At 47.9% G+C, this 24150-nt stretch overlaps 1 protein-coding gene across 6 annotated transcripts; it reads right to left on the minus strand.

Annotated features, from left to right (window-relative positions):
- Nucleotides 1-2064: 2064 nt before the first annotated feature.
- DACT1 (dishevelled binding antagonist of beta catenin 1) lies at nt 2065-19872 on the minus strand. Of its 6 annotated transcripts, none has more exons than XR_004357690.1 (5): nt 19472-19872; nt 17108-17240; nt 15343-15498; nt 6586-13024; nt 2065-2800 (listed from the first exon to the last, which is right to left on the minus strand). XR_004357690.1 is itself a non-coding variant. In XM_032691562.1 (5 exons), exons 1-4 carry the CDS (start codon nt 19835-19837, stop codon nt 11166-11168), a joined length of 2514 nt encoding a protein of 837 aa, XP_032547453.1. In that variant the 5' UTR covers nt 19838-19872; the 3' UTR covers nt 2066-2800; nt 11120-11165. The 6 variants fall into 6 exon arrangements, 5 of the variants coding, with proteins under 5 accessions (XP_032547453.1, XP_032547452.1, XP_032547455.1 ...); XM_032691562.1 differs by having other exon boundaries at nt 2066-2800; nt 11120-13024; XM_032691561.1 differs by lacking the exon at nt 2065-2800 and having other exon boundaries at nt 6327-10631; nt 11120-13024.
- Between the last annotated feature and the right edge of the window lie 4278 nt (nt 19873-24150).

Consider the following 24150-nt stretch of genomic DNA (forward strand, 5'->3'; position numbering starts at 1 on the left):
ATGAGGAGAACACAATGATTTTCTAAGGATCAGAATAACCTGTCAGCATCCTTTGCTTATCCCTGCCAAGTTCCTGTATCCTCCCTCCTAGACACCACTTCAAGAGTGTGAATGCTGGCAGAGGGCTCAACAGCAAAGGCAAGAGCTTCTTTGACTCCCAGAAGACCCACGCTGCCAGCGCAGGGGAATGCGTTGTCTCTGTCTTCAAAAGATAGCTGGAGATACTGCACCTGCTCGGAAGGTTTCGGGCAAAACAGCATTTCAGAGGAATTCACCAATTCAGCAAAATCTCAGCAAGGTGAGTCAATTTTGCCCAGGTTCCCATGAAACTCGCACAGGGCTCCAAACATCAGAAACCTGCTGAGTTTCCTGCCTGGTCACCCATCTGGTTCCTCCACCGTTCAGGTTTCCAGGGCCCTGGGGCAGCCTGCTGCCAAACAGGCTGCTTAGCAAGAGGGGATTTCACTGCTTGCACACCTCTCAGTTTGGGGTATCCCACATGTTGGACCATCTCAGGGAGGAAACACCAGAGCATCCACAGATGGAGAGCCCATGAAACCCAGTGAAGTGCTCCAGAGACCAGCTCTTGAGACAACCCACAGTTGCTGCACTAATTCCCTTTTGCAGAATTTCTACCTGGTTGTGTTCTGCTCCACTTTGGCAGGAATGCCGCCTAATTTAATCAAGATTAAGCTTTTTCCCAAAACAGAATCTTTTTTTCAAGACCATTCCTAGCAGACACCCTTGCAGGACAGCTGTAGCCAGTTCCCTCTCAACAGCACATCAGTCCAGTTCCAGCTGCTCTCAAGTCAGGGGCAGAGAGTTGTACGTCCTGTACGGCCCACCACAAACACTGCAGGGATACACAAATCAGCCAAATCTACATTGTCTGCTCTGGAAGACAGACTGTATGAACTCTCTTACAGTCTCGCAAGCTCCTTTTGGGAGGAGAACAAGATAAAGTCTCCGTATTTACCCATCAGCTACTAGCAGAAATATTTGATCTGCCTGAGGACTGCACAGCTGATCTTACGAGTGACTGCAGTGTCATGGGCTGACCCCAGGGCTCGGAGCAGTTCATCAGACTCACAGACAAAGGAAATGGGGGGAAAAGAGGAGATTCACTCGGAAAAATCACTTCCTTAAATGACATTTATTCTACGATTTGTTAGAAAATATGGAGGACAGATTTTTTGAAAGACTGAGATGAGGCAACACCAAGACAAAAGGGACTGAAGGATACTTAAAGTATACGAGACATTTTTTGTTCTGTTTCATGTAACACTGGACATTTCTCACTGCTCAGGGACCAAAAGACAGCAGCAGCAGCCGCTGTGCACAGACACCTTTGCTTACCCTGTTCAGCCACCAATAGGCTTCACTGGGAGCCTAAATTTATTTATGCTATGAGAAACATGTTTCCAGAAGTCTGTTGTTCCCAAGACATACCCACAATGTGTTGAGCAAGCACCAAGGCTTCTCCTTGGGATGCAGCCGGACGTGCTGTGAAAGCTGAGAGCTCCCAAGCACACCGTGGGGAAGTTCTCCTGGGAAACATCCGTGGGAGACACTGACAGCAGCTGAAGGGTTATGTGGGGCTTGAGCAACAAACCATCTGTCAAGATCTGCTTATTAGGATGTTTACTTACAAAATTGGCCTTTTCATCGGTGCACCAGGAGCAGTTTCTGGAAGCAGCCCTGACCACCGAGGAAACAGTCTAAGAATCCATCAACAGGAACAGGAGTGGATCCAGCAGCCAGAGGAATCAGTTTCTAGCACAGGGACTCGCTGCACTTTGTCCATTTTGCCATCTCTCCTAACTGTAGATCAGTAAATTATTTTGGTTTTTAGATCAATATAAGTGAGGGGAGGGTCCTTTGGAAGGACAAAGGGCCTTTTGTTTCCCCCTTCTCCATGAAAGTGCATTGAGTCTCTGCTACACAGTAGGGATGGTGATCTATTATTTTCACTTTTGTTGTTTCCTGTCTGCATCATGATGCTTGTGGTTGAGTAGTTAACAAAGGGTGGAAACCCAACAGAAAGAAAAGCCAGTTCTCCACTGCCTTTTTTTTTTTTAATACAAAATTATTTGTTTATTTCATATTTTTGTGATGGATCCACAACTTTTACTTAGGCCAAAGACATAAGTGCTGTGCTCTGAAGTCATGAGGAGCACCCCCACAGCCAGATGACTTCAGATGAGAGTCAACAGGACAGAGGACGAAAGTCAGAAAATCTTGTTTTAGTGGCAAAGATGAGGGAAAGGAGGAAGGCTCAGAGCACCCACATTACCATGTTCATGAGCCCAAGCAACCTACCCAGGGAGATGGTGGGCATCTGCAATGGGCCCAGAGGAAAACATGCTCTGAATCAAATGTCAGTGGTTCAGCAACAAAAGCCTCTCTCAGGGCTAAGACCATCCTTCAAAGGCAACAAGTCTTACCATAGATCAACACAGGAAAAAGAAAGCAGCAGGGACCACAGCAGAGATCCCTATCTCCATGGCAGGGAAGGGGAGGGGAAAGAAAGGGAGCTTGTCACTCAACAGCAATAATAAACACTTCTGAGTGTGCTTCCTCCTCTCCCTGCAGGAACATCTTCACCCTAAGCACTGATGGGCTTCAGGTGGGATCAGTCAGATCCAAACCTCTCAGTTCTGATATCCCTGTCAGAAAAACATCTTGGGGGAGCTGTGGATGGTGCAGATACAGAGCAATTTCAGGGTGTCCCATGGTGCTGAAGACAGTGATGTGTTACCTCAATGTGTTTGTTGTTCCATACAAACCACTCAGAAGACACCTGTAAAAAATGAGTATGTTGCAGATGAGAAGAGGATCATATCTCTTCCTTTCAAGCAATTCACCATCAAGGAAAACACTACTGTGAAGTGTTTGACAGGAGAAACAAGCCAGAGCTTCGCTTTCATTCAGCTCTTTGGCTTTAATGCCAAGCCACAATTTATCTCATGAAGGAGAAAAAAAAGCAGTAAAGGAAACACTAACCAGGGTGAACATGCTGCCTGCTGTGGCCTGGAGGCAGGAAGGTGGCTTCAGTAAAGGCAGGGGTCAGGATACCCAGGTCAGTGGCTACCACTGCCCTTGACCTCACTGCCCACGGGTGGGATGGTTACTCACCTGATGCAGCCAAGAGCTGCTCCTGTGGCTGGTACTATGGCCTTTGCAAGCTGCTCCAACAGGATTTACAGACTGCTCTCTTATCAAACCTGATGGATTCCCTCTCCCACTCCTTTCCCAGCCCTTGCCCCACACTGGGAGATACAGAACATGATCCAGCACTGAGGGCTGACCTTATGTCTAGAAAGAAAAGGACATCACCGTGATTCTGCTTTCCAAGACTCTGGATTTTTAGCAAACTCCTACTCTTTCCTGAGTTCACCTTCCCGAGAGGAGAGCAACTTCAGGAAATCATGTCAGTCAGGAGTCCAGGAAAGAAAACTGTAATGTGATATAGGTCTAACCCAGAGAAACGCTGGGAACGTCTCCTTTTACACAGGGCCCTTCCAAAAGGAAACCGACCCACTGTAAATAACGTGTCTGGGAAGAGAAGACAAACCTTTAACCATTCCCTTGCCTCTACTGCTTGCACGAACCGCAGCTTTCCTTGAAGTGAGGCAAAGTTACCCTCTGCATCCAGCACTTCCCAGCTCTATCCTCCGGCTCTGTGTAGCTCACAGATCCCACTGTTTTGCTAATCCCACTGCCTGAAACTGGGATTAAAGTAAGATTAGTCAGGCAGATGAATGAGTGGTGCTGCAGACCCTACAGGTTTGGTGCTTGTGCCTAGCCCTTCCTGCCTGCCTCATTTTCCCAAATCTACCTGGGCATCCAAGGGAAGGGAGCAAATATAGAAAGGGTCATTCCGTCTCTTCCTGAGTGTCATTCCCAGGGTTTACACAAAGTCCTGCTACTGATACAGAGCACAAAGCACATTCACTCATATATCTAAAGTGGTTTTAGCCCAGTGGCCTCAAATACAACAATTAACAAGTTCATTTCTTCCTTTAAAAGCACTCCTTGTTATTACTACTTAAATCATGGACTCAAGGTGCTGCCTCTCCCAAATTCAGATTAAGAGTTTGAATCAAATTTCACTGTACAGGGTCTGGCTCTTAAGGGAGAGCAGGGAGTTCCTTCCAGCAGTAGCCAAGGAGAGTCACTGGGAAAGCTTGTACAAACACACATAGGACACTTGCAAAGCTTAGAGACCTTGAGCACTCCTGAACATGTGTTTAATTCACCCCAAACACGACACACTCAAATCGTGGACTGAAATGCTTCACTGGGTAAGAATGGGCTTAATCACGTGCTTAAACACTTACTGCATGAGCACTTCAGAGATTAAGATTGATTAGGTCCTTCCCCTACCTGTACCTCATGCCTTCTTTCCTCATGAAAACCTCATTTCTGAAGGCTCAAGGCTCACAAGGAGATACAGGGAACTATTTTTCAACAGGCTGCAAGTTTTTCAGCTTCCTGCCCTTGACCACAGAAGATTTGACAGTTTTTTGGGAGGGATAAAACAATTTTCTTACAAAGCCTGACGACATGAACCCCATCATGAGGTCAGAGTCTAAATCATAGAGGTTTTCCTTTAGTATAGTCACAGAAGTCTTAGTTCCCAGGACTTACAACTCCCTTAAAAAGAACAAAAGCCAGATTTTCAGAGTTTGGCTCAGTGAAATGAAGGTATTAACGTTAATATACTTTATTGATCTTAAAGGAATACAGCATGGAAACAAAGGCCATTAATTGAGAGAAAGGCTCTGTTTACATTAGAGGTCACTCAGCACAAAAGGAGCAGATCCAAAGAGAGTTCCCCACAAGTACAATATACACAGTTCAAGTGTTTACTTTAGCCTAGGCTTAGTCTGGTCCCCAATGTCATTTGGACCAAACCTGCCCATATATTTTGACTGGAAGCTATTCCAGGGAGCCATCACTGGGTTAGATCCCCATGTCCCTGCTCGGGTAGAAACACATTTGCTGTGTCCCTGGAATGGACCATCTGGGTCAGTGTTCTCAAGGCATCTACCAAGTGTGCCCCAAAACTGCTCTGCTGTCCAAACCAGCACTCACCAAGTGGAGATGACCATGGGACTCACTCCCAGACTGCTCTGTTGCTCCAAGCCAAAGCACCAATGGAGACACAGTGAGACGGAGAGAAACGCTCTCCAAGGATAGCAAAGTCCCAAGGCAAGGAGCAGTGGAGGCATTCTTGTCTCTAGGATGGTTTATTTGGCTTAGAGTTCATCAGCTTTTCTAGAGTTTATAAGCAACTGTAGGGTGTAAAATTGCTGCCCAACAGTGACTCCCATGTAGAATAATGTATGGACTGAAGTCATGAGGATCATCTATGGGCTGTGTCCATAACGGTGTTTGTAAGTCAGGGAATGATGTTCACCGTAACAGAGGACTTCAGCACAGGCTGCCCATGTGAAAGGGTGAATGAAATTGTGCCACAGGAGAGTGACCAGAAACAGATGCCCACAGTCTGAACAAACACGTGTCAGCCAAGCGTGGAAAGTGAACTTCTTTGCAAAGCAATGCAAAACTTGCCTTCAGCAGCACTTGGGAGGGTAAAAGACTAATAAAGAGTGAGGAAATTCAGTTGCATAGACAACCCCCATCAGCTACTCCAAGATCATAGGAGCAGAGGAAATCGTCTGCTGTGTCAACAGGATGGTGCATCTCTTCCAGCTAAGGGTAGTTCAACAACAACAGGGAAAGACAATCTTGAGTGGGAGCACACAAGCCTGGCCACTATTTACTGTCCATTCACCTCACACTCTTCCTGGCATCCACAATCATTGACTGGGGATGGTAGAGCACACCCATGCCTACCTTCTCTAACACCTTTGAACTTGCTGATATTACATCTGTCTCACTATTTCCTGTGGTAGCAGATTCCCTGCTGTGTAAAAAAGCACTTTCTAGTATCCCTTTTAAACGGATCCCCCACTGGTTTCTATATCTCCCCTCATTCCAGCACTGTGAGAATTTTCAACCTCTAAAGCCACTTGTAGAATCATGGAACAGTTAAGGTTGGAAAAGACCTCTAAGATCACTGAGTCCAACTGTTACCCCAGCACCATCATGTTCACCACTAAACCAAGTCCTCAAGCGCCACATCCACATATTTCTGGAACACTTCTAGGGATAGCAATTCCACCACTTCCCTGGAAAGCCTGTTTCAATCTAAGTTCCAATCTAAACCTCTCCTGGTGCAACTTAAAGCTGTTTCCTCTTGTCCCATCACTTGTTTCTTGGGAGTAGAGCCCGATGCCCACCTGGCTACAACCAGCGAGAAGGTTTCCCCTAAGCCTCCTGTTTTCCAGGCTGAGCCCCCGCAGCTCCCTCAGCCACCTGTCATAAGACTTCTTCTCTAGTCCTTTCATCCTCTCTTGTCCTTCTCTGGACACGCTTCAGCACCAATTGATTCTCACCACAGTTCTCCATCTATAATGTTTCATTAGGAAAAGAAACACCATGCCATGCCAGGAGCCCCAGTGCAACACCTTGGAGGTTCAGAGAAATTCAGGAGAAAAGCAAGTTTGACAAACAGACCTGGGGTTTGTCATTTGTCTCCATTGGTTTCTGTGTCCCCTCCTACCATGGACAGGACATTGCAAAGAGCTGAGAATGGCTCAGTTTTTCGTACCAGCAGCTCAGTGCTGTGTATTTTTGTTGGCTACTCCAAAGGTACATACTAGACTCTGAAGTTAGCTATTAAAAATGCATTTAGCTGTTTCTGCTTCCTCAAAAATGTTCACGTCCTTGTTCCCTCCTGTGAGAAAAATCACATGCTGAGGGAAAGCTGTGCCCGTTGTGGTGAATCATCTGCCAAGTGGTGACCACAGCCAACCCAAGCCTTTGCTGCCCTTTGTGACAGAAAGGGATGCAGGTCCCTGAGGGATGGCTCTGCTGGCTGCCATCTGAGGAGCACCACTTGAGCTGCCATTTGACCTTCCCCTGAGCCAACAAACAGATTTGAGATTACTGAAGGCACAGGACTGTCATGGAGAATTTCTTTTCAGTCCTTATCCAGCATAAACCCCAAGCCATAAGGAAACTAGAAAACTTGTAAGGGATGGATAGATTCCCTCTGAAGCCCCAGGATAGGGAAAGCTGCAGAGGGCTGGGACTTAAAAGCTCTCTGCAAACAGGGGCTGTGCCATGGAAGGCCAAAAACAGACCTGGGGGACTGAAACTCATCACTTATCTCCAGTTCTTGCAGGACTTGGTCAGATGCTTTAAGCACCTGAGCAACTGGCAGTGCTGATAGTGGCCTTGATCATTCAGAGGGTTCTGGAAAAAAGGAGGCAGAGTCCCTCAGAGGACTCTCTTTAGTCCAGTCCAACTTACTGAGCTGAAACACGAGGCTGAAACACCTCTTCTTTCAGCCTCTCTTAGAAATACGGCTGAAGCAGGATCAGGCCACTCTATTTATGGGACTCTCCATTCCCCCCTTCCTTCAGACCCAGCTGTCTGAGCCCTTGCAGCACAGGCACGTTGGATTTCTCAGGACAAGCATGAGGTCCACAGCAGGGGCCCCACGCAGTTGGGACGTCTCCCTGACCCTGCACGCACCAGACACAGCTTGATTCTTTATTTGCTGACCCACAGCTGGTGGCTGGGGCTGGGGAGCAGAAGACAGACCCAAAAAGCCTGCTGGAAGGCAGACAGCCCAGTGACACGCTCATCCCCTCAGAACGTGATGCTGATTCCCGCAGCGGGAGCGATGGTGCTCCAGGTGTGCAGAAACACCGTGTTTCCTGAATCACAAGGAATCCACCTAAAGGGGTCTGCTTGTGTTCCTTTCTGTGTCTGTGCTTTCCTGCACTCAGTTACATACAGAGCATAGGGATACCTAATCCCAAACTTCCCCACCACAACCTACCCCCACCTTGAAACAGGTCCCAGCGCAATGAAATGTTCCTGCTTCAGATTTCCAAAGGCAACCATAAACACTGGGGATGATTAAAATGTGAACATTATGAAAAATACACGGGCAAGGACTCCAGGCTGTGAAGCTGGAAAGCCAGGTAGCTTAAAGAAGTGCCAGATATTCAACTGGTCTCCAAGATCAGCAGATGTTTTTCAGCCAAACTTACTAACTCAGATGTGTTTCCTAAATCAGAACCAGAGACGAGAATGTGTGTTGTGTATTGGGACCATATCAAGTACTTTTCCAGCACTGTTAAGATCTGTTAATAAAAAAGAAATATGGAGGGGGTTGGGTGTAGATAGAAAAACCTGGGCCTGTCTAAAGGATTCTGGATGCTTACCTAAATCCTGTAAAAAAAGGAAAATTCCTTCCCCAAACTGAAAAGACTCAGATGCAATTAAGACAGAGATACCATCAGCCCATTTCCCAGTCTGGTATCAAGCTATTCAGCAAGAGAACTGCAGAATACAGTGGCTGCAGCTGATACAGTCTTAGCGATATTTAGGTGGTTATTTCGGGTTTTTTTTACTCAATTATCTGAAAAGAAACCATTCAGCAGCTCACTTTTGAAAAGCAGCCTCCCTCACCTGGAACAAGGCAATCTGCTATAGCCCTGCAATTAAAACCTCATCCACTGGTTGCTTCGTCTCTCCACCAGTGGCTCCTTTACAGCCAGAGAGATGGAGTGCACGTCTGAGGATCCTCTCTGCAACTCTGCTACAACTTTGAGGAGATTTACAGGGATTTGCACATGTTTTTCTCGCTCAAAGAGAGATTATGTGGCATGATTAAGAGATATTCTAGGAAAGAAACTACTAGCTTCCACAAGACATTCCCTTTGTTTGATACAACACCCATCAGCTATTCATGGGAATACATTAAGCTGCTGCTTAGCCTTAGTAATGCCATATACAATAACAAACATTACTTCTTTCCCCTCTCTGTGGGGGCAGCCACTGTCCAGTAATTTCTGGATGAATTATTTCATACCATTATATAAATTTTTTATACATACATATATATATATACACAAGCTGCCCTTCCATGTGTAAAGCAATAGGACAGTTATAAGCAGATAAAGAGAGTTACAGCTTTTCCTGCATCATGGGAGATGGAAGTGCAAGGACTTTCTGGGTCACTGAATCCACAGGCTTGTGATGTACTTTAAAACACTTACAGAAACTGATATCTCTCTACTTAAAAAAAAAAAAAAGAAGAAAAAGTAGTATAAGACATTTTATAGGTAGGGATTCACTACACTGCAGATTAAAAAATAGAATCTGCCTCTTGGAAAAAGTGTTCCCATTGCCTCAGGAACTGCTGCCAGAGATGTTTAATTCCAGGTGGATCTCTCCTTCCTACATCTGCTATGCAAGGGAACCTGAGAAAAAAAGCTGCTCTGCCTTTCAGGTGGGTGACAGCAGGAAGGACACAGAGGAACCACAAAGGAAGGTTCTGCTCAGCAGAATCTTGCCATGGAATGGACAGGCTGCACACAAATCCCTGAAATCCATACCAGTCACAGCATCCACGCCAGTTGTATGTCCACCACTTCGTGGATGCCAAAGCAGAAGATGAACCTGCAGAAACCAGCTCAGCCTGCCAAAAACCTCCAGCCTTCCCACCAGGAAGCTGCACAGCTGTTGCTGTGAAGGGAAGCAGTGTGGCCTATGGATAGTTCCTTTCTCTTTTGCTGGCAGACTCACCTCCAGTCCTATGGGAATAAACTGAGACAGAGACCAGTGGGTGACACAATAGTCACTTCTTTCCATGACCTTGCCAGGGCTGTGATAGAGTCAGCTGCCACAGCTAAGGAGGTCACCACAGACCTGTGCTCTCCTTCACCCAGCCCAGCTCCCAGAGCACAGAGCTCTCGGGGATTCATTTACTGGAGGTTTCAGAGGGACACCTGTTACGTTACACAGATCGATTTGGTTACAGAAACCAACCATCTGCCCCTGTGTTGTACCAACCAAAGTCTGGAGGCACCCAGACAGCGAGGAGGATTAATATTACACTTCCATCTGCTCCGCAACGTGAGCTGCCCGTCAGCAACAACCTGAAGATGCCTCTGAGACCCTAAATCCTACCTTGCCCTTAGAAAAATGCAAGTTATGGGAAGAACAAGAGGAGCCATGACAATCCAACTCCCTCACAGCACAAGTCACATCCACAGCAACACTTTAAACTTGCTCTGTTTCCTGCATGGCTAAATGCAGGGAACGTTAAGCCAGGTCACATCAGACACATCTAAGTGGTGGCAATGCCAATATAAAACCATTGACTGGGTCTGCACCAACGTAACAAACTTTAAAAAGTATTAAAACAGACTGTTTATTACAGCATATGATGTGTTATATTAATTTACACAATGATATATATATATATATATAAAAACAGCCATTGATGATGTACAGTAAATTGGACATCAACAGGAATATTAAAACTACTGATACTCATGCACGTGACATGCATATGGTTTTTTTTTCTTTTTCAAAAGCAGTTTTACACAATATAATGAAGTTACTAAGCCTTGGTCAGCTGCTCCAGCAGTTTACTCTGGACACCACTGCCATCCGCAGCGGGACTCCTGGGAGATCAGAGCAGAGTGCACTCCAGAGAAGGCAGACAGATTGAACAGGAGCCCTTTTCTGGTGGAGGAAGGCTGGAGGAGGACAGGGGTGAGTTTTAAGAAGAGAATCAACAAGAAAAGGAAAAAAAAAAAAAAACAGGCCAGAGTACCAGGAGGGAGAAGTTCAAGATGTGGCAACAGCAGCAGCAGAAAGGGACAAGCAAAAGCATGAAGACCACCCACACTCCCTCCCCCTTATTCCCTAAAAACTTATGACCTTAAGCTGTCGATATCCTGTATAAGACCCAGAACTGGAAAAACTAGGGAAGGGAGATCCATACTCAGAAACATTAGCCTTTTTTCAAAGCCTTCTGACACCATGCACTGGAGGCTGTTCACCACTGAAATGGCAGTGTTATGTTGGTTTTTTGTTTTTTTATAACGGTCTTTTATTTCCACGTAAAAGGCACTAGTATCCACCCAAGTTCTGAAGACAAGTGACATAATTTACCTTAAGTTTTAAATATTTGTATAAAAAAAAAAAAATTCTGTGGAAATATGTACAAAAAAAAAAAAAGCACCTTGCTTCCGAAAGCAGAAGCAGATACATTCCACCAAGTCACCTCACTAGACGGTCGTCATGAGCTTCAGGGAGCCTGACCGAAAGCGGAGGATCTTCTTCTTGAGGTTATGGGAGGCTTTGATTTTGACAAAGGCCTTTGCCGCATTTTCATGCAGCTCCGGCGCCGTGACCGTTTGGATGGGGAGCGTCTGGACAAACTGGGACCAAATCAGGCCCCCGCTCTCGTCAGAGTCGCTGGTGGTCGTGCTCTCCCCTACGAACTCCACCTCGCTCAGGCTTGACTCGCTGTCTCCAAAGCAGTTCGTCGTGTAGTTGCTCTGCTCGTCCTCGCTCGTGTCCACCACGGTGGAGTGGAACAAGGACTCGCACTCGGCCGAGTACTCCGAGTCACTGGCCACGTAGGCGTAGGGGCTGACGTAGGGCAGGGGCACCTGTGGGTAGACCCCCACGCCCTCCCGCCGGTTCCTCCTGGCCCTCCGCAGGGCCTCCTCGTAGGAAATCTCCGCCGACGACTTCCACCGGCGGTAGTCGGCGCGCTTGTGTTTCGGTTTGGCCACCACGACCTCTCGGCCATGCCCGTGGGAGCGGAGGGCGGATCTGTGCAGGCCACCCTGCCGGCTGGGGGGGCCCGGCTCCAGCGGCAACCCACTGCCTCTCTTCCCCCGGGACGAGGGCTTTTTCAGTTTCTTATTTGTATCCAACTCCTCGGGAAAGCGGCACTTCTTGCCCACTGGTTTGGTTTTCTCCCGCAAGGTCTGCGAGCTGTTTTCCAGCCCGTTGGTGAGGTGGGACCTGTGTTTCAACGCAGAGCTTTTCAAAATCTTGACGTTTCGGGTGCCTTTGTGAAGTTTCATGCTTTGCTGTTGGGCAGGGATGTACTGGGCGTTCACCAGCAGCCCGTCGTCCAGGCTCTGCGAGGAAGAGCCCTCGCTTTTGAAATCCAGCGCGGGCCTCTCCTCGACAGCCGGCGACGAGGAGCGAGCTGTCTGCAAGCTGCTCTTCAGCAGGATCTTTTTGGGAGGCTGGCTGACCCTGTTCTCTGGCTGCAGCACCACGGGCTTCCCTGGGCTCTCTTTGGGAGATGCAGCGAAGAGCTGGCCGTTCTCCTTGGGGACATCCCCTGCTGTGGCCGCCACGCCGCGGTTGAGCTCCGGCGGTGCCGGTTTGACACCCCGTGGCAGGTGCTTGCTCTGAAGTTCCGTTGTTGTGCCGGGTGGGAAAGCTGCCGGCAAAGGTGCCTTCCTGCTCTCCAGCTGCTCGCCAGCTGGCTCCCTCGGCCTCTGCTTTAAGGGAGAGGGTGCTGTGTGGTCCAGAGCGGGGGTGCCACCGGGGGGCAAACACACCTGCTTGGAGCTCTTCAGGCTCACGACGTTGCCGTGAGCCACCACGGCTGCCGGCTGCCTGACACACATGCTTCCGTGCCTCAGGATCCCTTTGGTGGGATCGGCGTTGAGGCTCGTCCTGGGTTTGTTAGTCCTCACGGCGTGAGTCTTTTTCTGGACCAGGCTCAAGATGTAACTGTCTATCCTCTTGCTGGTGGAAGGGCAGGGCGCCGGCCAGGAGCTCTGCGGGAGGAAGGTGTTGGCGGATTGTCCCGAGTCCGTTTCCGACGGGGTGCAAACGTCGCTAATATCGCCACCGAGCCTCTCCTCTTCTCGCTGGGGGTTCTCAGTCACGGGGAGGAGGAACATGGGGCTCTGCACAGCCACAGCGTGGAGCGGGCTGGGGTAGCGGTAGATGTCGTTCCCGTTTTTAGACACCAGATCGCACTGGTACTTGGGATGTACATCTGCAACGACATCGAGGGAATTTGAGTGCGGTGTGGACAAAGAGCGACAGACAGAGCCTGCGGTCTGGTCCTCATGCTGGCCTTCCTTATTATAGTCCATCCAGCCTATGAGATCTGAAAGGCATTTTAGAAGAGTTTAGAGAGCCTGCCAGGGACACCTGTGCTATGCTTCTAACGTGCTGCCAAGGACACCGGTCCCATCTATGCACACAACGCAACGTTTTAACTACAGCAGCAGCAGTTTTGCAACCAAGGACGTGCCATTCAAGTGATACAAAAGCAGCACTACTCTTCTGTGGGGCTCTTTGTAACTGCTTCTACTTAGGAATTTGCCCCACTACGACCACATGATTAAAACAACAAAAATCACAGCCCTAATGAGAACTTTTACGTTCTGAGGTTTCAAGCCTCAGCCCAGGTTCTGAAGAGCTTCCTGTCTTACTTTTCAGCCACACAGAAGTGTGCAAGGGTCTCTTACATGTTACACAGTCACCTGTAAAACTCACTGCAGGCCTCAGCACATATGAACTTTGCATTTTACTTCACTAAATCCAAAGGAAAAAAAAATATAGACAAGAGAACAATGAATTCTAACTTATTGATAAATTTAACTTCTGGATTCTTCCAAGCATGTCTTGGGTCAGGAAAAAATATCCAGATTTAATTTTATTATTGTTGTTATTATCATTATTACTATTATTACCATATTAATTATAATAATGCTAATAATAATAACAGATGCTCCTTTTGAGTAATAAAGGGTTCAAGAATGGGAAACAGGTTCATCTTTTCACACAAGTACAAGGAGTGCAGGTCAATCCAGCTGACATCCTAGCCCTGGCTCTGCAAAGAGAGTTCTGCAAGAGAAATCCAGTGCGTTTCAGGATGCATGAGTCAGATTTAATGGCTAAGGCGCTTACTGGGGAGGTAAGAGACCTTAAGAACAGGGCTTCAACCCAAGCACCTAAGATTATTATTTTCTTAAGCTTAAGAAGTTGCCCTTGTCTGCTTGGGTAGGGGTACAATCTAAATGATCCCTCCAGATCTCTGCCAGTCCTGTTTTCTACCCTTGGGCTGGAAACTTCAGCCAGGGTACTCAAATTTGAATGCTCGGCGCTCATCACTTATCTAAGGCTTATTTCAAAGAGGTCTCACAGGCGTTGATGAAAGCAGCTGACAGAATTCCTGTGTGAGCAGGCGGGGAAGAACAGGGAAGTTAGGAGCATGAAGTTCCTCACAGTTTTCCCACTTTTCCTAAATTCTGTTGGAATCAGGAAATGTTGACAAAAAGACTTCTTCGAAAACTGCCAGTTTTAGGAACTAAATGTGAGACAGTATGAATAATAAGAGGTTTAGGCTTTCATGATACATACATAAAAATACGTATTGCAATGCAATCAGCTGGAATTCCTTGCGTATGTTTTCCTTATTATGCATGGCCCATGAAGATCACATACATCTTTACAACAGGGAGCATTAAATTACCTCAAGCTGCTCAAAGGGTAACTTAAAGGACTTGTCAGCACCTCAGAATTAATGTATCCAAAGCTGTGTTTTCCCACTTCGGAATTAAAAGAGCATGAATGTACTTGATTCACAACAAATCACTATAAGTTAAACTCAAAGAGCAGAGTGGAAATTAGAAATACCGTGGTTGGAAGCATCCTCCACAGCCCAGAATGAGCTAAGGCTTTTGAATGAGTATGTCTGCAACCAATAATCCACAAAACAAAGGACAAAAGTCCTACTGAAGTGTCCTTTATGGACAGCGGGCAGAGGAGCCCTTCCTGTTTAATCATCCCACACATCAAGGTTTGCATCTTCAGCCCAGTGTCCAAGGAAAGTCCTCAACTCTCTGCCAAAGAGACAAAGGATATTTTCTCTGTTCATAATGTCTATTGGCCTACACTTTATAAATGCAGGACACACCTCACCACGGTCACCTGGGGGTTGAGGACCATCAGCACTGACAAAAATGACTGCTACAAACAGACTGACATGCACCCTGACCCCTTAAAACCTGTAGCTACCTCCTTACTCTGTGACTGTAATGAGGATTTGGCTATGAGGTATCTTTAATTATCACAATTTACTAAAAATGCTTTTCCAGAGGAAACCACAAGAAATAAGCCGACTAATGGGTTTCTGTGAACAGGTACCACTGCCCTCTGCTGGGTAGAGCAGCTGTTATATCCTCACAAGTTATTTCCATGTGTTTGGAGTGACATGTTCCCATGAAAGGCTGGAGCAGCAGAGGGCAAACAGTCCTGCCTCGCGACCCATGTACGTGAGAGGCACTGGAATCTTTTCAGAGCATAAGACGTCACATGAAAGGAAGAAGGGTTAATCCAACCCAGGTACTCCTGAGGCAGTATTTCCAAAGCCAAAGCCACCTCCTGGAGTATGATGTACTCGACCTGCTTTTACTATACCTGCAGATTTAGGGCGTCCATCTGAGATATTCAGTGTTGCCTCCAAAGGGCTGCAAAAGCAAGTGCTAGAATGGCAACTGGATAAACACTCACTGAAGACAGAGTTAGATGAATTGGAAAGCGATCCAGAGGCTCCATCACTCAGCTCATAAAACCCTATAAAAATAAGAGTTTGGATTTATGTTAGTTACGTCTACACAAAGTTACCATTTGTGTCCCCAGAAAGGCAGTCAAGCTCATGTTTGAGTTGGCTTCCTCTGTTGCAATTAGTTACGTGATTTCATTCAGTCACCCCAAAAACAGCCCCCAATTTAGTAATACCCTTATTGCCAAGAAGGATTCTGTTTAAAAGTAAAACACTTAAAAGTAAAACAGCAGAAATTTTGAACTTTTTTTTAACCTTTACATGAGTGGGGGTTTTAATCCCTTTACAGGGATTTTCAGATTTTAGCAAGAAGGATCCAGGCTCTTTGGCAGCCCACTCATTTAATACTGTTATATTTCCAAGACAGACTCTCCAACTATTACTTGACTACAAAAGTGTTGGGCCCAGTGCTGTTCACTATTTTCCTCAAAGTTCTGGGGATAAATGTAATATTTGTGGATGACAGGAAAGAAGAAAAATGGTAAATAATGTGCAGACACATAAAACTTAATTTCCTTGTAAATTAGGACCACTCAAGAAAAAATTACATACCACAAACAAAATTTAAATTGCACATTTAGGAACGAGGAATGCAGGGCATGCCTACAGAATGGGGATGCATCCTGGAAACAATAATCCTGGAAAGGGCTTAGTCAGCGTGGAAAAGCAGCTCAATCAAGCTTAATGATATGGCAAAAAAAGCTAATGAGATTGTTGGATGTACAAAGAGACTAATGAACAGCAGCAGGGAAATGACTTCAGCAGTCCATACAGCACTGGTAAGAAAGACATTGGAATGGTGAGCCCAGTCCTTGAATCCAGTACACTTAAAACAAAGCTAAAAAACTGGAAAGAGGCCATCAAGCTATTTAGGAGCTTGGAAAAATGCCTTAAAATGAATGACTTCATGAACTTGACCTGTTTAGCTCATCAAATAAAAAAACAAACCAGGAATTATACTGTATAGCACCTCCAAGAGGAGGAAAAGCTGTGCACTAGAGAGAGACCTTTCTTTAGGGGAGAAAAAGATATAAAAAAAAAAAATCAGTGCTGGAACAAGTCAAATTCAGATTAGAAATTAGCAATGGCTTTAACAATTGCAAGTTGGTGGATTCTCCACTTTTTAGTACTTTTAGAACAAGTCTAAATGCCTCCAGGAAAAGCTCCCCATAGTTAAATACCACTTACTGGCTTCAACACAGTTAGAATGAGATGAAATTCAATATATGGGGATCAAATTGTTTTATGCTATGTTCCCTTCTGGCTGTAGGATCAATTTTGACACATTTCCCCCTGCTGGTGGTGTTTCCTTTCACCTTTTTTTTTTTTCCTACCGTCTCCTTCCTAATATGCAGGACAATTAGAACTTCCTGAACTAATTTGAGGGTGCCCTTGCAAAAAAAAAAAAAAAAAAGCCTCAAACACTCAAACACTAAAAATCTAATTAAGCTTGAGATGCCCCTTTTCAGCGGTAGATGAACTCTGTTAGTAGGAACTAATTATCAGAGTGTGAACATGCTGTAAACATTCACTGTTGTACTGCTGGAAACTACAGCACGAAAAACTACATCCAGTTTAATTCCAGGTACCAAGGGAGGCTTCATTTTGCTGGGCCCTTACCTGAACTTGGACGACTGTCTGTCTCAAGGTGTTCATCTGTTGTTTTTTCCACGTCCAGGCGGAGGTCACTTATTTGCTTATCCAGCTCTTGTAACTGATTTAACAAGCCAGCATCCCTCCTCCTCAAGCAGTTCTGGAAAGCAAGAAGAAGACAAAGGACATCAGCTCCTTCAGGAGGTGTTCCAAAGACAGACTTCTCCATCTGAGCATTGTGGGAGTACCCTGTCAACATTCTGTTATTAAAAAAAAAAAACCCTGAACAAAGCCGTGAAATTTTAGATGATAAATACTTCAGTGAAGAATTACGCAGGCACTTCATCCCAGCCTCTTCCAGCCAGTTCTGCATAAGCAGCACGCTCCATGATTTAGGAAGACCAACACTCTGTGCTGACCACAGCTGTAACAACAAAGCTGCGTTGTGTGCTGGGGTCAAACCAGACCCGGGCACACGAAACGGGCTGGGCAGCTGTGCCAGCCCAACGGGGCACGTTCGCCACCACAGTGCTGTTAGTCAAAGATCACATCTGCTCACACAATGGGACGAAACAGCTCTGCCAACAAGTGCCTGTAGTGTGGGAACCGCCTTGTTCTGCTGCACACTTATGAGCTTATAGTCTTGCCATACAGAGAGCAAGATTCCCAGGGCTGGGATCGCAGCCCTTTTATTAGTTTTGCAGTGCAGCAGGAAGGAAAAGTAACTCTTCCCCTTCTCCCACTACAATTGTGTAAAATTGCTGTGAGATGAATTTTTGGGCTATTTATGAAGGTAATTTGATGGCATAAAATAAGCAATAAGAAATGATTTTGCAAGGCACTCATTAACCCACGGTCAACACAATCAGTTTCCCCATGTGTATTATAATGCTGCTTATCCATCACCTGTTCAGCTTCATACTCTTTAATTGCTCTGGCTTTGGGCAAAGTGGAGGAGGCAGGAAGAAGGTTCATCTACTTTTGTTTCTTTGAGTGCATCATTTGATCAGCACACAGGGGGTGCTCTGATACACTCAGTGCAAAGAGTTTTGATGCTTAGAGCTGAACTAATTCTAAATCCGTTAAATCCAGGACAACCTTTCCCCTTGGGTGGGCCAGTCATAGAATCATAGAATCCTTGAATGGTTTGGGTTGCAAGGGACCTTAAAGCTCATCTCGTTCCAACCCCCTGCTATGGGCAGGGACACCTTCCACTGGACCAGGTTGCTCCAAGCCCCGTCCAACCCAGCCTTGGGGCAAAGGGAGAGCAAATGCAAAAAGCGCTGGCGAGGCTGGTTGAAGATGTGCTGGCATTTAAGACCATCCTCAGAGAACCCAAAGGGGCGATTCCAGGTCTCCCCCTACATTTCTGCGGGAGCCGGGGCTGGCTGGCAGCCAGGCTGGAGAAGGTGATGGGTTCAAGGGGTGACTTCGCTGCGCCACCTACTGCCACCAGCGACCCCTCCCCCAGCAGCGCTGCATCTGGTTCCAATCTCCAATGTCAAGTGCACAAATTAAAGTGCTACCACAAATCCCCGGGCTTTTTTGGTCTTTTTTTTTTTTTTTTGAGTAATGATTCCCTGGTCCTTCACTATGGCTCTCGGCCGCCAGCCAGCCCCCTTCTCAGCAGAAAAATCATTAATTTTTATCTTTTGAAGAAGGAAATAATCCTAAATTAAGTAAACCGAAAGGCTAATAGGAAATATTAAAAGGGAGGGGGGGCGGAAAAACAGCGGGGTGGGGAAAAGAAATCAGTGAAATAAATCACGCAATCCAACTTCTCCCTGGGTGAAAGCAAATGCTGAGCCGCGCACAAAGAGCGCCAGGCACAGCTGTACGCTATTTTCATTGAAAAATGATCTGCCGCTTCATGCCGCCCTCCGCCTCTTCCCACACAAGCTCCAAAGCGCGTCCTTCAACAAAAGCATCCCTTCTTTACGAGCCCGATCCTGCCGGTGCCCGAGCGCTCGTAACCTCCGGTCGGGGCTGGGACGCGGGAGCTGGCTCCCAACTTCCATTCATGGCAACGGCAGCGCCTCTCTTGCCTTGAATGGAAGTGGGACCGCCGGTCTGGCTCCGGGAACCGAAGGGATCTGTGCGGCCACCGGCAAAACGCCGGTAAGACCCGTTCCCTCCCGAGCTGTCACCGGCCCGCCGCCTCCCCTGCGCCGTGACAGCGGGGCGGGGGCGCTCCCCGAGGGGGTCCCCGGCTCCTTCTTCGCCCTTCCACGGGCAGGACCCGCGGGTCACACCGACACGCGGGTCACACCGACACGCGGGTCACACCGACACGCGGGGCCGAGCGGGCGCGCATCCCTCCCTCGGCGTTCCTCTCCCGCATCCCCCGGCGCTCGCCACCCTCATCCCCCGGCGACCCCCGCCCCCGCTCACCAGCTGCCTCCGCAGGAGGAGGATGTTCTCCTCCAGGAACTTCTCCTCCAGGCTGCGCGGCGGCGGCCCCTCTCCCGGCGCGTCCCCGCGGCCGCCCTGCGCCCCGGGCGCCGCTCCCGCCGGCCGCCGCAGCAGGAGGCTCTTCACCAGCAGCTCCTGGCGCTGCCGCAGGTACTCCAGCTCGCCCAGCCCGGCCAGCGTGGCCTCCAGCCGCTCCCGGGTGCGCTGCCGCTCCGCCTCCGCTTCGCCCTTCTCCCTCCAGCGCGCATCGGGCTCCCGCGGTGCCCCGGCGGGTCCCCCCGCTCCCGGTGCCGCTCCCGGTGCCGGCCCCGCCGCCGGCGCGGCGCCCGCGGGGCTCGGCTTCATGTCCGGGGAGGGGGCGGCCGCCGCTGACAGCGCTGCCCGCGGGGGGCCCGGCGCCGCTCAAAGCCCCGCTGCCGCCGCCGCTGCCGCCGCCGCCGGTCGCGAATGGTCCGCGGGGCGCCCGGCTCCCTCCCCGCCTGCCACCGCCCCGCGCCCGCCCACCGCCCGCCTCCAGCCCTCCTACCCTCCTTCCCTCCCGCCTTCCTCCCCGCCCGGCGGAGGATCCACGCCCGAGATCGCCCTCCTCCTCCTCGTCGTCCTTCTCCTCCTTTTCCTCCTTCTCTCCTGCTCTTCTCACCTCCGTCGTCCGCTCGCCGCGGGAAGGTGGGGTACGCGGGGGTGCAAACCACTGACCTCCCCAGACTCTGACCTCTGGAGCCTTGCACGGCGTATTCGCAGGGCATCGTAGAATCACGGTTGAATTATCATTGTAGAATAATGGAATGATTTGGGTTGGAAGGGACCTTAAAGACCATCCAGTTCCAACCTCCCTGCCACGAACAGGGACACCTTCCACTAGACCATGTTACTCCAACTCCTGTCCAACTTGGCCTTGAACACTTCCAGGGATGAGGCAGCCACAGCTTCTCTGGGCAACCTGTGCCAGGGCCTCACAGCTCTCACAGTCAAGAATTTCTTACTAATATCTGATCTAAACATGCCTTGTGTCAGTTTAAAGCCAAATGCTGCTTATACGGACCGACACATCCAAAACAGGAGCGTAAATGGTGCATCTGGGGAAAAAAGATCCTGGCATGAAGAGGTGAGGGCGTATGGAGAGGGCAGGGAAAGGTGGAAAGCAGAGGAGAACATGGCCATCCTTACAACGGGGTGCTGACCACAGCACAGGCACCGGGATTAAAGCACCGGCAAGGTGTTGCTTCAAAGCCCGTTTGAGTGAAGTAGCCAAAAAAAAGCCATAATGAAGTGAACTTCGTAGCAGCATGTAGACTAATTGCAGCAAGGGATCTGCAATTAGGTTTTCAATGGGCATGTGGTGGAAAGAGGCAGGGGGGTGGAATGCAGATGCCGAAGGGAAAAAAAAAAGAAAAACTCACAGAAAAATGTTAGTATCAAAATAGAGCAAAAATTGAGTTGCAGACGTGTACTGAGGGGGAGAAATGGAAGAGGCAGAAACAGGCATTGAGGGAGCCCTTCACAACAAGGGGTTTGTTTGGGGAGATGTGAGCCCACTGTACAGCAGCTCGCATGGACATTGTGAGCATAATGAAATGCTCTATCCCCTGTTCCTCAGAAGATTATGAGTGTTTGTGACAGGTCTCAGATGAAATTTGTCTCCTCAGTCCTATGTTGTTTTCAGCACACAATATGTAGTGGCATGTTGTACACCCACCTTACCTGCTGTAGGTGTTGGCCCTTGTCCTGAGAGCCCACAGCTGACAAAGATCCTCACTTCACAGTCTTCTTAAACCAGTGTAAAATGCTTTCAATAAAGGAGATCCAGTTCCTCTCACAGCTTATAACCAGCCCTCGAGCCCTCCCAAATGTAGGTGAGGGCACATGCTCAGAGGATGGTTGAAGCTGAAGCCAACACTGTTTCTTTTTCCTTTGGATCCCTTCCCAAAGCTGCTTCACCCCAAGACATGTCAGCACAGAGCATCTACGGTCATCTTTTAGTTTGGATTGGGAGTGACTTTTTGAAGGGTCTCTCCAGATCATTCCAGCTGTGATTCGCATCACAGTGGGGTCTGAGAACAAACGAACTGAGCTGATTTGGGAGGGAAACAAAAGCAGAAGAAGGGAGCACTCCTAAAGCACTCCAACCACCCATGGATGCTCACTAATGGACATTCAGTCTGTGGGATGAGAATACTACTAGCCCAAAGTAATGCCCTTGAAATCCATGCAGTGTGGATGCAGGTCCTCAGCGCAGCCCCTACTGCTTGGTAAATCCATACCTGCTTTGCTCTCCTGGCTCCTGATCTGCCAGCAAAAGGTGGAAGTGTGGCAGCACAGGAATAAGCAGCCAGAGAAGGCAAGGCTACTTCTTTGGGGAGCAATGTCACTCCTGCCAGATTCAAGACCCCATGAAATTGGAGCCATGGAACGAAGGGACAAGCACTGAAAGGACAAGGGATGCCCCAAGGGCAAAGGTTTGCCTGAGGCTGCTAAGGAAAACTGGAAATAAAAAATAAGTCCCATACTGGACCACTGTCTCTCTACTCATTTTAATGTATCTGGGCCCATAAGAGGCCCAGAAGTAGGTTCAGCCCCTGCCCCACAACCTTTAGGCCATCCCTGCTGGCCTAAAAATCATCTCCATGGCTTTTGCTCCTACGTGGGGCTTGGCTCACAGCACCTCGGAGCATATTTGTGCTGAAAGCTGTATTGCAGTGCAGAGTTACTTTCCCAAACGGGTACCAGAAGCTCTCCAGATATGGAAGTAGAGGCTTCCACATTTTCCTTCACCCTTTCTAGCCAGGTTTTGCATCTAGCTCTGTGCCTCGTGTGCATTTGTACACAAAGCTTCATGCAATATTTATGCAAAGCTACTTCAGCTCTTTCTGAGCTGTTGTGCACTGTACAATGTAGGCATTGCTTCAAAAATAAATTACAGCTAAAGAAAATCTCTCCTAATGTTCAGATTTTTTTTGTTTTGCCACATATCATACTGGATTTCAGTCCAATTCTTCCCTCCCAAGTCACCTCTTCCACTCTGAGGAGTGTAAGGTGCTACTTGTCTCCTGGACTCCCTGCTGGCACTCCTGTGTTCATCCTTCACAGTGCATCAGTTCCAGGAAGGAAAAGAAACACAAAAACTGCCACAACAGTTAACTCTCTACATCATGTGGAGAGGAGAACTCAGCTTCAACTGGACCAGGCTCACTGTGTGGATAGAATCAGCAAAGAGGAAGGGAAGGAGGATCTGATGAAGAGCCAGCCAGGTTCCTCCCCGTAGAGGAAGGAATAAGATGCCAGAGAAGCAGTGGGACAGCACGGGAAGAGATGTGTGAGTGAGCAGCCAGCAAGAAATGTCAGTTTATGAGAATAATAGAAGGAAAGCAAGGTGTGACCTAAGACAAAACAAGTGAGGGGAGGGCCACAGAGCCTATTTGAGAGCCAGGATGCAGCTCAGCAGAGCATAGGAGACAAGGGAAGGGAGAGCCTGGAAAGGCAGGATGTGAAGGCAGTAGAAGGAGCAAAGAGAATGACCAAAAAATACAGACCCTTTAATTTACTCAGGAAAACAACAAAATAAAGAGCTCATAAGCAATGAGAGAAAAAGTCCAGCAATAGGTGGTAGGATATGGATGACAGACAGAGGCAAAAGAGGACAATAAGGTGAGGAGCTGGAGGAAAGGGTGTCTTTGATAGGTATCATCCTTAAGTTAAACAGGTATTTTAAGCATAGAAAGAACAAGAGACTAAGACTGGTTTCTCCCCTCTCATTCACACACAATTGATCATCCCAATGAAAAGCCAGTCTCAGACAAGAGGGAGGCCCCAATCCCCATATTAGCTCTGACTGGACAACGTTTGGAGGCCTCTATCTCAGCAAACCAAACATCTCAAAACTCTTAGCAAGGGCTGAGTAAAAGGACTCTCAGATGAAAAAAGTCTCCAAGTCCAGAATTGTCTTCCACTCCTCTCCTGGCTTATGGCAACAGCTGAAGGACTTGCTTTTAATACTCCTTTGTGAGGTTGCTATTCCTTCACTGGAATTCCTTCATCAGCTGAAATTCTCCCCAAACAAATAATCCCAGATTCCCCATCCTAAACTTGAATCTAGAAACAGCAAGAGGGGATGCAGTGAGTTATCTGCAAGGAAGGAGAAGAGCTGATGATTGAGGAGCTGTGTTGCTAGGATGTTGTGAGAGATGTAATTCTGTCTGGTACAGAGGCGGTTATGAAATGGCTCATCTCTTATGATTATCCCGGCTCAGCTCTTATGATTATATTATTAAGTGGCAGAAATGCTGTGTTTCTTCACATTTCACATATAGGGAATGAAGAGATGGTCCCTGCCCCTCTGAGTTTACAAGACAAGAAAGACTAAGTGGCTGCCTCTGGTAATATAAAAAGGAGCTTTGAGAAAGTAGTGGTTGGCATGATGGACAATGAATCCCAAACACTCAGGCAAGGGGAAAGAGTTTCTGACCCCCATCTCACCATTAGTTTCCTTCCCACTGGGAGTGAACCCCTATATCCCAACTCATACATTTGCCTTTCCCTCATCCACCCCTGCTGATCTTCCAATTCAGTTTAGATTAAACGAGGCCAACTAACACTTGTTGCTTTTCCAAGGTTCATTTCTGACCTGTCACACTAAAATGAGTGCCATAAATTGCAAGAAT

This window comes from Chiroxiphia lanceolata, chromosome 6 (genome assembly GCF_009829145.1).
Source record: "Chiroxiphia lanceolata isolate bChiLan1 chromosome 6, bChiLan1.pri, whole genome shotgun sequence".
NCBI classification, from domain to species: Eukaryota; Metazoa; Chordata; class Aves; order Passeriformes; family Pipridae; genus Chiroxiphia; species Chiroxiphia lanceolata.